This window comes from Ovis canadensis, chromosome 15 (assembly GCF_042477335.2).
Source record: "Ovis canadensis isolate MfBH-ARS-UI-01 breed Bighorn chromosome 15, ARS-UI_OviCan_v2, whole genome shotgun sequence".
Classification (NCBI taxonomy): Eukaryota; Metazoa; Chordata; class Mammalia; order Artiodactyla; family Bovidae; genus Ovis; species Ovis canadensis.
Genome location: NC_091259.1, coordinates 25933412 through 25945557, shown reverse-complemented (window position 1 = coordinate 25945557; position 12146 = coordinate 25933412). Strand labels below are relative to the sequence as shown.

The following is a 12146-nucleotide window of genomic DNA, read 5'->3' as shown; positions in this document are numbered from 1 at the left end:
TAGTCCCCAGGCTCTGCCTTCCTAATTTTCAGTCTGCCACACCACTTTGCTGTTCTGAAACTAAGTGGGAAATAACACAAAGCAATGATTTATACATTTCATTAAGCATTTCAGGTAATTGACCAACATTTATAATAATTTCACATTATTTTTTTATAACATCCCTTACAGTTATCTCATTTCATTTATTTAGGCAGATGTCTTTCATAATTTTATCACACTTTTTCAAAAATCCTAAAAAGTATGTGTTTGGTACTTAATTATTTACTAGCAATATATCAGACACTACATTACTATTACTAAACTGAAGAGACTAAGAAACATTTTTTTCTGACCCACGAGAAAAAAAATAAAACCTTTGAAGATCAAAAAAAGTAGAAACATCACTCACTAGATTTAGAAATTAAGAATAAGAAAAATAAACTTTTTTCTTCAGTAATTTCAAAAATATGTTAAATATGTTTAATATTTGAATATTATTAAATATAGATATAATTAAAAGATTTCTTTGATCACAATTTGCTATTTACCAAGACTGTGTATTTCAGAAGATTCACCACTTTTGTTTAAACATTTTCCATTGATATGGTAATAAACTGTGATTAGGATATTGACTGCTCCTTGTTGTCAAAGTGCTTGAGGATCAGATCTGCGCTGAGTCCAGGTATGTCCACTATACTCTCTGAAGAAAGAAGTCCCAATGTTTATTCCTGCAACAGTATCGTTTCAAAGCCTAAAAAAGTCAGCTAATACACTGCAAAAAGAGAAGGGAAAGTTTACTAAGTAGGTGTTGTCTATCCTGGAACAGAAAACCCACAGAATTTTGAAGTTGAAAGGAGTGATAGAGTAACCTAATGTAACTGTTTCATTTAAATTCTAGGAAAAAAGCTTAGAGGGGTACATGTAATATTTATAAAGTGTGTGAGTTTGTGTGTAGGTGAGTGTGTTGTATTTGTGCAAATCTAGTAAATAACTATAATCTCTTTCTACTTAAGGAAATGGAAGGGAAATTTCTTCAGAATTCAGGGCTATTAGGTATTAAAATGGATTACAAAGAAGGCTTGTGCATACTTTATAAGGAGAAAGTGGAATGTCCTTAGAGCTACGCCATCCTAAAAGTTTATGGATGCTTTTGAACTGTGGTGTTAGAGAAGACTCTTGAGAGTTCCTCAGACTGGAAGGAGATCAAACTAGTAAATCCTAAAGGAAATCAGTCCTGATTATTCATTGGAAGGACTGATGCTAAAGCTGAAACTCCAATACTTTGGCCACCTAATGCGAAGAACTGACTCATTGGAAAAGACCCTGATGCTGGGAAAGACTGAGGCAGGAGGAGAAGGGGATGACAGAGAATGAGATGGTAGGATGGCATCACTGACTTAGTAAACATGAGTTTGAGCAAGCTCTGGGAGATGGTGAAGGAGAGGAAAGCCTGGCATGCTGCAGTCCATGGGGTCACAATCAGACACAACTGAGCAACTGAACTGAAGTGGGCTTTTAAACCTACTCAAAGGAGAAACTTCAGACTTAAATTAAAGAAAGTAGGGAAAACCATGCGACCATTCAGGTATGACCTAAATCAAATCCCTTACAATTATACAGTAGAAATGACAAATAAGTTCAACGGATTAGATCTTATGACAGAATGCCTGAAGAACTATGGACAAGTTAGTAACATTGTAAAGGAAGCAGTGATCAAAATCATCCCCCCAAAAAAAGAAATGCAAAAGGGCAAAATGGATGTCTGAGGAGGCCTTACAAATAGCTGAGAAAAGAATAGACGGCAGAGAAGGAAAAGAAAGATATACCATCTGAATGTAATTCCAAAGAATAAGAAGAGGTAAGAAAGCCTTCTTAACTGACCAGTGCAAAGAAATGGAGGGAAAACAATAGAATGGCAAAGACTAGAGATCTCTTCAAGAAAATTGGAGATTCCAAGGGAACATTTCATGCAAAGATGTGTACAACAAAGGACAGAAATGGCATGGATTTAGAAGAAGATATTAAGAGGTGGCAAGAATACACAGAAGAACTATACAAAAAATATTTAATGACCCAGGTAATCACAATGGTGTGATCACTCACCTAAAGCCAGATGTCCTGGAGTGTGAAGTCAAGTGGGCCTTAGGAAGCATCACTATGAACAAAGTGGAGGTGATGGAATTCCAGTTGAGCTATTTCAAATCCTAAAAGATGATGTTGTGAAAGTGCTGCACTCAATATGCCAGCTAATCTGGAAATCTCAGGAGTGGCCACAGGACTGGAAAAGTTTGGTTTTCATTCCAATCCCAAAGAAAGGCAATGCCAAAGAATGCTCAAACTATGCACTATTACACTCATTCCACATACTAGCAAAGTAATGCTCAAAATTCTCCAGGCTAGGCTTTAACAGTACATGAACCGAGAACTTCCAGATATTCAAGCTGGATTTAGAAAAAGGTTGAGGAACCAGAGATCAAATTGCCAACATCCGTTGGATCATAGAAAAAGCAGGAGAATTACAGAAAAACATCTACTACTTCTTCATTGACTATGCTAAAGCCTTTGACTGTGTGGATGACAACAAATTGTGAAAAATTCTTCAAGAGATGGGAATACCAGACCACCTTACCCACCTCCTGATAATCTGTATGCAGGTCAAGAAGCAACAGTTAGAACTTAACATGAAACAATGGACTGATTCCAGATTGGGAAAGGAGTATGGCAAGGCTGTATATTGTCACCCTGCTTATTTAACTTATATGCAGAGTACATTATGTGAAATGCCAGGCTGGATGAAGCACAAGCTGGAATCAAGATTGCCAAGAGAAATAGCAGTAATCTCTATATGCAGATGACACCACCCTTATGGCATATAGCAAAGAGGAACTAAAGAGCCTCTTGATGAAAGTGAAAGAAAGAGTTAAAAAGCTGACTTAAAACTCAACATTCAAAAAACCAAGATCATGGCATCTGGTCCCATCACTTCATGGCAAATAGATGGGGAAACAATGGAAACAGTGACAGACTTTATTTTCTTGGGCTCCAAAATCACTGCAGATGGTGACTGCAATGAAATTAAAAGTTGCTTGCCCCTTGGAAGAAAAGCTATAACCAACCTAGACAGCATATTCAAAAGCAGAGACATTACTTTGCAACAGACTTCTGTATGGTCAAAGCCATGGTTTTTCCAGTAGTCATGTTTGGATGTGAGACTGGATCATGAAGAAGGCTGAGCACTGAACAATTGATGCTTTTGAACTGTGGTTTTGGAGAAGACTCTTGAGAGTCCCTTGTACTGCAAAGAGATCCAACCAGTCAACCCTAAAGGAAATCAGTCCTGAATATTCATTGGGTTAACTGATGCTGAAAATGAACCTCCTGTACTTTGGCCACCTGATGTAAAGAGCTGATTCATTAGAAAAGATCCTGATGCTGGGAAAGATTGAAGGCAGGAGGAGAAGGGGATGACAGAGGATGAGGTGGTTATATGGCATCACCAGCTCAATGGACAGAGTTTGAGCAAGCTCTGGAGAGATGGTGAAGGACAGGGAGGCCTGGCGTGCTGCAGTCCATGGAGTCACAAAGAATCTGACATGACTGAGCGACTGAACTGAACTGAACTCACAGTTAACTTACAATGTTTCAGGCCCAGAGGAAGGTTATTCAGTTATACACATACAGATATTTTATTTTTCAGATTATTTTCCACTGTAGATTATTATAAGATATTGACTATAGGTTCCTGTGTTATACAGTAAATTTTTGCTGCTTATTGCATGTCTAATTTTTTAAATTAGAAATCAAGCATTCTATTTACACTAAGTCAAACAAGTGAAATCAAAATGTCATACAGTTTTTAATTAGGTAAAAATTCATGTTTTCTAAAATATTTATAATACATACTATTTATATGTATACAAAAACTTTTCTACTTTGCTTGATAAAGGCTTGAGAAAGAACTTCAGAAAAAAAAAAGAAGAGATGGAGAAATTGGGAAACATAAATAAATGAAATGGGAGCACTGAATATGAAATGACAAAAGTAAAACAAACTAGATAAAAGTAAAGGATCATCATATAGTCCATTTGTTTTTAAACATGGCTGCTCAATAGAAACATACCTGGAGCTTTAGAGAAAAAAAAAGCAATACCTGAACACTTGTATTTTTCAAAAAAATACCAAGATAATTCTGATACACATCTGGATTTCAAAAAATGATTACAGGTTTTTCTATTAGTTCCTAGTTTTGGGTGATATAGAGTTCTATTATTTTTCTGTTGACCAATCATGATACAATGGTATTAAGTGAGCAACAGTTACATAATCACAATAGTAAAAGATGCTTATCAGTTTTCACAATCAGTCAGTTCAGTTCAGTTCAGTTGCTCAGTCATGTCCAACTCTTTGCGACCCCATGAATCGCAGCACGCCAGGCCTCCCTGTCCATCACCAACTCCTGGAGTTCACTCAGACTCACGTCCATCGAGTCAGTGATGCCATCCAGCCATCTCATCCTCTGTAATCCCCTTCTCCTCCTGCCCCCAATCCCTCCCAGCATCAGAGTCTTTTCCAATGAGTCAACCCTATGCATGAGGTGGCCAAAGTACTGGAGTTTCAGCTTTAGCATCATTCCTTCCAAAGAAATCCCAGGGCTGATCTCCTTCAGAATGGACTGGTTGGATCTCCTTGCAGTCCAAGGGACTCTCAAGAGTCTTCTCCAACATCACAGTTCAAAAGCATCAATTCTTCGGCGCTCAGCTTTCTTCACAGTCCAACTCTCACATCCATACATGACCACTGGAAAAACCATAGCCTTGACTAGACGGACCTTAGTCGGCAAAGTAATGTCTACTTTTGAATATGCTATCTAGGTTGGTCATAATCAATAACCAAACACAAAATAAAAGATAATTACAATTGCAAGCCATATGGGGAACATGATTAACCTAACAATAGGAAATAATTACATACAGTTTGGGGAGGGAGGTCAAGCAGAGTGATGTGGTAAGTGGAAGTGCGTACATGCACATGTTTTCATCTGTCCAGCCAGTCTATGTCTTTTGGTTGGTGCATTTAATTCATTTATATTATGATAACTATCAATATGTATGAACCTGTTACCATTTTCTTAATTATTTGGGATTCATTTTGTGTAGGTTTTTTCCTTCTCTTGTGTTTCCTGCCTAGGGAAGTTCCTTTAACATTTGTGATAAAACTGGTTTGGTGGTGCTGAATTCTCTTAACTTTTGCTTTGTCTCTTAACTTTTGTCTGGAAAGCATTTGATTTCTCCATCAAATCTGAAGGACAGACTTGCTGGGTAGAGTATTTTTGGTTGTCGGCTCTTTCCTTTCATCACTTGGAATATATCATGCCATTCCCTTCTGGCTTGTAGAGTTTCTGTTGAGAAATCAGCTGACAACCTGAAAGGAGTTCCCTTGTATGTTGTCATTTTTTCCTTGTTGCTTTTAATATTTTATCTCTGTCTTTAATTTTTGTCAGTTTGATTACTATGTGTCTTGGTGTGTTCCTCCTTGGGACTCTGTGCTTCCTGAACTTTGCTGACTATTTCCTTTCCCATGTTAGGAAAGTTTTTAGCTATTATCTCTTCAAATATTTTCTCAGGTCCTTTCTGTCTTTCTGCTCCTTATGGGACCCCTAGAATGTGAATGTTGATGCATTTAATGTGTCACAGGTCTCTTTGGCTGTCTTCCTTTTTTTTTGTTATATATATTTTTTCTATATTCTGTTCTGTGGCATTGATTTATACCATTGTGCCCTCCAGGTCACTTATCTGTTCTCTGCCTCTGTCGTTCTGCTCTTGATTCCTTCTAGTGTATTATTCAATCTCTGTTTTTTTGTTCTTTGGTTCTTCTAGATCTTTGGTATGCATTTCTTGCATCTCCTCCATTGTTTTCCCAAGATCCTGGATCATCTTCATTATCATTATTCTGAATTCTTTTTCTGGAAGGTTGCCTATCTCCAGTTCATTTAGTTGTTTTCTCAGGGGCTTTATCTTGTCCCTTCATTTGGCAGATAGCTTTCTGCTTTTTCATCCTGATTAACTTTCTGTGATATGGTTTTTTCTCACATCTGTGGTATTGTGGTACTTCTTGCTGCTTCTGTCTGCCCTCTGATGGAGGAGCCTGAGAGACTTGTGTAAACTTCCTGGTGGGAGTGACTGGTGGTGGGAGAAATTGGGTCGTGCTCTGGGGGGCAAGGCCTTGCTCAGTAAAGCTTTAACCCAATTCTCTGCTGATGGGTAGGGTTGTGCTCCGTCCCTATTAGTTGTTTGGCCTGAGGCAACCCAACCCTGGGGTCTATGGTTGGGTTAATGGCAACCTCCAAGAGGGCTTATGCCAAGAGGAACCTTCCAGGACTGCTGCCGCCAGTTCCCCCATCCCTGTGGTGAGCCTCTGCCAACCCACACCTCTATAGGAGACGCTCAAACACTGGCAGGTAGTTTTGGTTCAGTCTTCTGTGGGGTCAGTGCTCCTTTCCTCAGGGTCTTGGTGTGTACAAGATTTTGTTTGTGCCCTGCAAGACTGGAGTCTTTTTCCCCAGTCCTGTGGAAGTCCTATAATCAAGTCCTGCTGGCTTTCAAGGTCAGATTCCCTGGGGATTCCCAGTTGCCTTGTCAGATTTCCCAGGCTGGGAAGACTGACATGGGATTCAGAACCTTCACAACGTGGGAGAACTTCTTTGGTATTATTTTTCTCCAGTTTGTCGGTCACCCATCTGGTCAGTATGGGATTTGATTTTTTCGTGATTGTACCTCTCCTACCATCTCACTCCAGCTTCTTCTTTGTTTTTTGGTGTGGGGTATCTTATTTTATTGGGTACCAGCATTCTGTTAGTGATTCTTCAATAGCTACTTGCAATTCTGGTGCTCTCACAGGAGATGAGCACATGTCCTTCTATTCTGCTATCTTGAGTGCAGGCCTCAGTTGCTTGGTTTAGAAGACCTAAACCAAATATAGTTCCTGGTGTCAAAGATCTACAAAACTAAAATAATTTTGTTTACCATTGATGAAATGGTAAAAATAATAAACTTCTGTGAACGTTAAGTAGAAGAAAAAATAAACTTCTGTGAAACAGAACCATGAAATAGAATTACTTATACTTTTTTTTTTTTTTCCAGGTCAAACACTCTTCAGAGTAGTAATCAAATCTCTGTCACCTAAAGAGTTAGTTCGGATTCATGTCCCTAAACCTTTGGACAGGAACGATGGAACATTTTTGATGCGATATAGGATGTATGAAACTGTCAGTAAAGGGCTGAAGATAGAAGTCCTTTATGGTGATGAACATGTTGCTCAGTCTCCCTATATTTTGAAAGGTAAGTAATTATTACATAAACCAGAGCCAACCTTACGTGTAGAACCCATAGCTTTCAGATTGCATTATGATGATGTTAAAGACATGTGCAAAAGGATAAATGTGATATATGTACCTCCTGGAATTCAATTCTCTTGATATCTTATGGGAGAGAAAAACTAAGTAATTTAAACAGATTTAAATGACAAGCAAAAATATTCTTGTGTATTTACCCAGGTAGTTACCATATTTAGTACTCTTCATTCTTTTGCATAGATACATGTTTTCAGTTAGTACTATTTGCCTTTTACCTAAAGAATTCCTATTAACTTTTCACTTAATGTGAGGATGATGGTGATTAGTTCTTCCAGCTTTTAGATATCTGATAATATCTTTATTTTGTCTTTATTTTTGAGAGATATTTTGCCAGGTAGAATTATCAGTTCAGTTCAGTTCATTTGCTCAGTCATGTCTGACTGTTTACAACCCCGTGAACTGCAGCATGCCAGGCTTCCCTGTCCATCACCATCTTCTGGAGGTTGCTCAAACTCATGTCCATCGAGACAGTGATGCCATCCAACCATCTCATCCTCTGTCATTCCTTTCTCCTCATGCCTTCAATCTTTCCCAGCATGAGGGTCTTTTCTAAAGAGTCAGTTCTTCGCATCACATGGCCAAAGTATGAGAGTTTCAGCTTCAACATCAGTCCTTCCAATGAATATTCAGGACTGATTTCCTTTAGGATAGACTGGTTGGATCTCCTTGCAGTCCAAGGAACTCTCAAGAGTCTTCTCCAACACTGCAGTTCAAAATCATCAATTCGTCAGTGCTCAGCTTTCTTTATGGTCCAACTATCACATCCATACATGACTACTTGAAAAACCATAGCTTTGACCAGACAGACCTTTGCTGACAAAGTAATGTTTCTGCTTTTGAATGTGCTGTTTAGGTTGGTGATAGCTTTTCTTCCAAGGAGCAAGCAACTTTCAGTTTCATGGCTTCAGTCACCATCTGCACTGATTTTGGAGCCCAAGAAAACAAAGTCTGTCACTGTTTCCATTGTTTCCCCATCTATTTGCCCTGAAGTGATGGGACCGGATGTCATGATCTTTGTTTTTGAATGTTGAGTTTTAAACCAGCTTTTCACTCTCCTCTTTCACTTTCATCAAGAAGCTCTTTAGTTCCTCTTCACTTTCTGCCATCAGGGTAGTGTCATCTGCATATCTGAGGTTATTGATATTTCTCCCGGCAGTCTTGATTCCAGCTTGTGCTTCATCCAGCCAAGCATTTCACATGATGTACTTTGCATATAAGTTAAATAAGCAGGGGGCAATATACAGCCTTGCTGCTGCTGCTGTTGCTGCTGCTGCTACTGCTGCTGCTAAGTCGCTTCAGTCATGTCCGACTCTGTGCAACCCCACAGACAGCAGCCCACCCAGCTCCCCAGTTCCTGGGATATCCAGGCAAGAATACTGGAGTGGGATGTCAGTTCCTTCCCCAATGCATGAAAGTGAAAAGGGAAAGTGAAGTTGCTCAGTCGTGTCCGACTCTTCGAGACCCCATGGACTGCAGCCTACTAGGCTCCTCCATCCATGGGATTCTCCAGGCAAGAGTACTGGAGTGGGGTGCCATCACCTTCTCCATACAGCCTTGACATACTCCTTTCCCAATATGGAACCAGTGTGTTGTTCCATGTATGGTTCTAACTATTTCTTCTTGACCTGCATACAGATTTCTCAGGAGGCAGGTAAAGTGGTCTGGTATTTCCATCTCTTGAATTTTCCTCAGTTTGTTGTGATCCACACAGTCAAAGGCTTTAGTGTGGTCAATGAAGCAAAAGTAGATGTTTTTCTGGAACTCTCTTGCTTTTTCTATGATCCAATGTATGTTGGCAATTTGATCTCTGATTCCTCTGCCTTTTGTAAATCCAGCTTGAACATCTGGAAGTTCTCGGTTCACGTACTGTTGAAGCCTGACTTGGAGAATTTTGAGCATTTCTTTGCTAGCATGTGAAATGAGTGCAATTGTGCAGTAGCTTGAACATTCATTTGCACTGCCTTTCTTTGGGATTGGAATGAAAATTGACCTTTTCCAGTCCTGTGGCCACTGCTGTGTTTTCCAGATTAGCTGGCATATTGAGTGTAGCACTTTCATAGCATCATCTTTTAGGATTTGAAATAGCTTAACTGAAATTCCATCACCTCCACTAGCTTTGTTCCTAGTGATGCTTCCTAAGGCCCACTTGACTTTGCATTCCAGGATGTCTAGCTCTAGGTGAGTGATCACACCATCATGGTTATCTGGGTCATGAAGATCTTTTTTGTGCAGTTCTTCTGTGTATTCTTACCACTTCTTCTTAATATCTTCTTCTTCTGTTAGGTCCAGACCATTTCTGTCCTTTATTGTGCCCATCTTGGCATGAAATGTTCCCTTGGTATCTCTTAATTTTCTTGACGAGATCTCTAGTTTATCTCATTCTATTGTTTTCCTCTGTTTTCTTGCATTGATCACTGAGGAAGGCTTTCTTATCTCTCCTTGCTATTCTTTGGAACTCTGCATTCAAATGAATTATTCTTTCCTTTTCTCCTTTGCTTTTGATTGACAAGTTTTTTTCCCTCTTTGAATACTTGAAGTATATTGTTCTGCTGTCTTCTATATCTGCTCACTTGCATTATTTCCAGTTATAAATCTGCCATTTTCTATATCCTTGGTCCCCTGCTAAATATTTTTCTCTTTATCAGTTATTTTGAACAAATTGATTATTATGTGCTTTGGTGTAGTTTTCTTCATATTTCTTACGCTTGAGATTTGTGGATCTTTGGGTTTATAGCTTTCATCAAATCCAGCATATAAGTGGCCATAAGTTCTTCAAATATTTTTTCTGTTCTATCTCTGCTCTCCTCCAAGAATTCTAATTACCCATACATTAGACTTGAAATTATCCCATGACTCAATTATGCTCTTTTCATGTAAAATTATATTTTTCTCCATTTTATTTTGTATAGTTTCTATATGTTTAAGTTTACAATCTTTCTATTATGTTCAATTTGTCATTAATTTTATCTAGTGTATTTCTCATTGCTCAATGCTTTCTCGTCTTCTTGAGCTTTTCTCTAGGATGCAATTAAGTTGTTTGGAAGTAAGTTGATCCTTCAAATTTTCTTTTACAATTTATTAGGCAGGTCGAAAGCCATGTTTAGTCTAGGGCTAATTATTCCTTACTACTCAGGCAATACATCTCTGCATATTCTATCCAATTTCTATGAATTAGGATGCTTTCCAGTTTGGTTTGTATGAATAGGCACTTTTTCCAGCCCTGTATGAACCATAGGTACTTTTGCCTCTAATCCTTATGGCCTCATGGATAGTTCTTTCTTTGTTTTGGACAGTTTATTCAAACATATATATATTGCTCAGTATGCCTTAAATATTTGAGGGGAACCTTGTACAGATCTCTCGAGTTCTGTCTCTGTGCAGAATGTTCTACAACTTCTGGCTGCCTTGGACTTTCAGCTCTGTCTCAACTCAGTGAGACTTCTGGGCTCTGCCCAGATGGTTCCTCCCTGTTGCACAACCTAGAAACTCCCTTGGGCAGTAAACTTGAGGAACTATAGAGTTTACATCATTTGTTTGTCATCTCTCAAACTCTATTCATTTCCTAATGTCCAATGTCTTAAAAAACTATTGTTTCATATATTTTATCCATATTTTGGTAGTTTTCATTAGGAAGCTAAATTGACCCCTATTTCTTATGCTGGTCTGAAGTAGAAATCCTCAAAAAAATTTAAATAGCTTTTAAAATTATTTTTATATTAAATATGGCTATATTGTAAAATAAGATAATTTTTGCACAAATTCTTTTTTAAATGAGTCTTCAGAATAGTTTCATACTTATGTCTGACCACTTTAAGCTTACACTTCAAGATGTCCCTGAGTTTCATATTTCCTTTCTGAGATGTGCTGATGGAGGTAATTTTAGGGATTCAGAGGAAGAGACCTCATCTTGTCTTTAAAAATCACCAGCCTTACTACATAATCATGCCTAAAAAGGGATACATTCTCTCTTTCCTTGTTGAAATGTAAGTTTTATGCTCATCAGCCGTTTATAGCTCATTGGAAATAAATTTATCAGTGAATTGAATGAGTAGGTCACATTGGGAGATAATATGCTATATGTTACATTGGGGGAGTATATGCTATACTAGGTTATCTAGGGTGGGGTGAAAAGGGGTCAGAGGTAAGAGCACAAGACTCTGACATTACTTTCACCACTGATTTGTTTACAGTAGATTATCCCTGTCTGGATAATCTTAGAGTTTACCAAGAAGTCATCCCATGCTCACATCAGTGGCAGAAACAACTCCTTGTGTTGCTTTGCTTGTTAATGGAGCTTGGCATTCCACATGTTTTGCTTTCCTTAGGACCAGTATACCATGAGTACTGTGAGTGTCCAGAAGAGGATCCTCAGGCCTGGCAGAAAACTCTGTCTTGTCCAGACAAGGAACCACAGATTGAAAAAGATTTTGCTTCTTTCCCCAGCATTAATCTCCAACAGATGCTAATTGAAGTTCCGAAAAGGTTTGGGGATGAGAGGGGTGCTATTGTTCATTACACGATTCTCAATAACCACATCTACCGAAGATCTTTAGGGAAATACACAGACTTCAAAATGTTCTCAGATGAGATTTTGCTGTCACTGACAAGAAAGGTATGAGAATGAATTCGTTGATTCCAAAACCAAAATAGTTTAAATATTTATTTGAGACATTTAATTCTTAGAATAATAATGGTAAAGAATGAAAACGGATTCCAAGCTTGAAAACGTATATCTGTCTACCACCTAATTATG

The 12146-nt window shown here is 38.4% G+C and overlaps 1 protein-coding gene across 6 annotated transcripts in view; it reads left to right on the top strand.

The window, feature by feature from the left end:
* The window catches only part of POGLUT3 (protein O-glucosyltransferase 3), a 33117-nt gene that overhangs the window by 9977 nt on the left and 10994 nt on the right, over positions 1–12146 (top strand). For 4 of the 6 annotated variants that reach the window (XM_069554964.1, XM_069554963.1, XM_069554965.1 and 1 more), the window contains 2 exons: positions 7122–7319; positions 11719–12005. In XM_069554964.1, coding sequence (XP_069411065.1) covers positions 7122–7319; positions 11719–12005 — 485 coding nt within the window. The remainder of the gene's footprint in view (positions 1–7121; positions 7320–11718; positions 12006–12146) is intronic. The other 2 variants (XM_069554967.1, XM_069554968.1) reach the window with 1 other exon arrangement.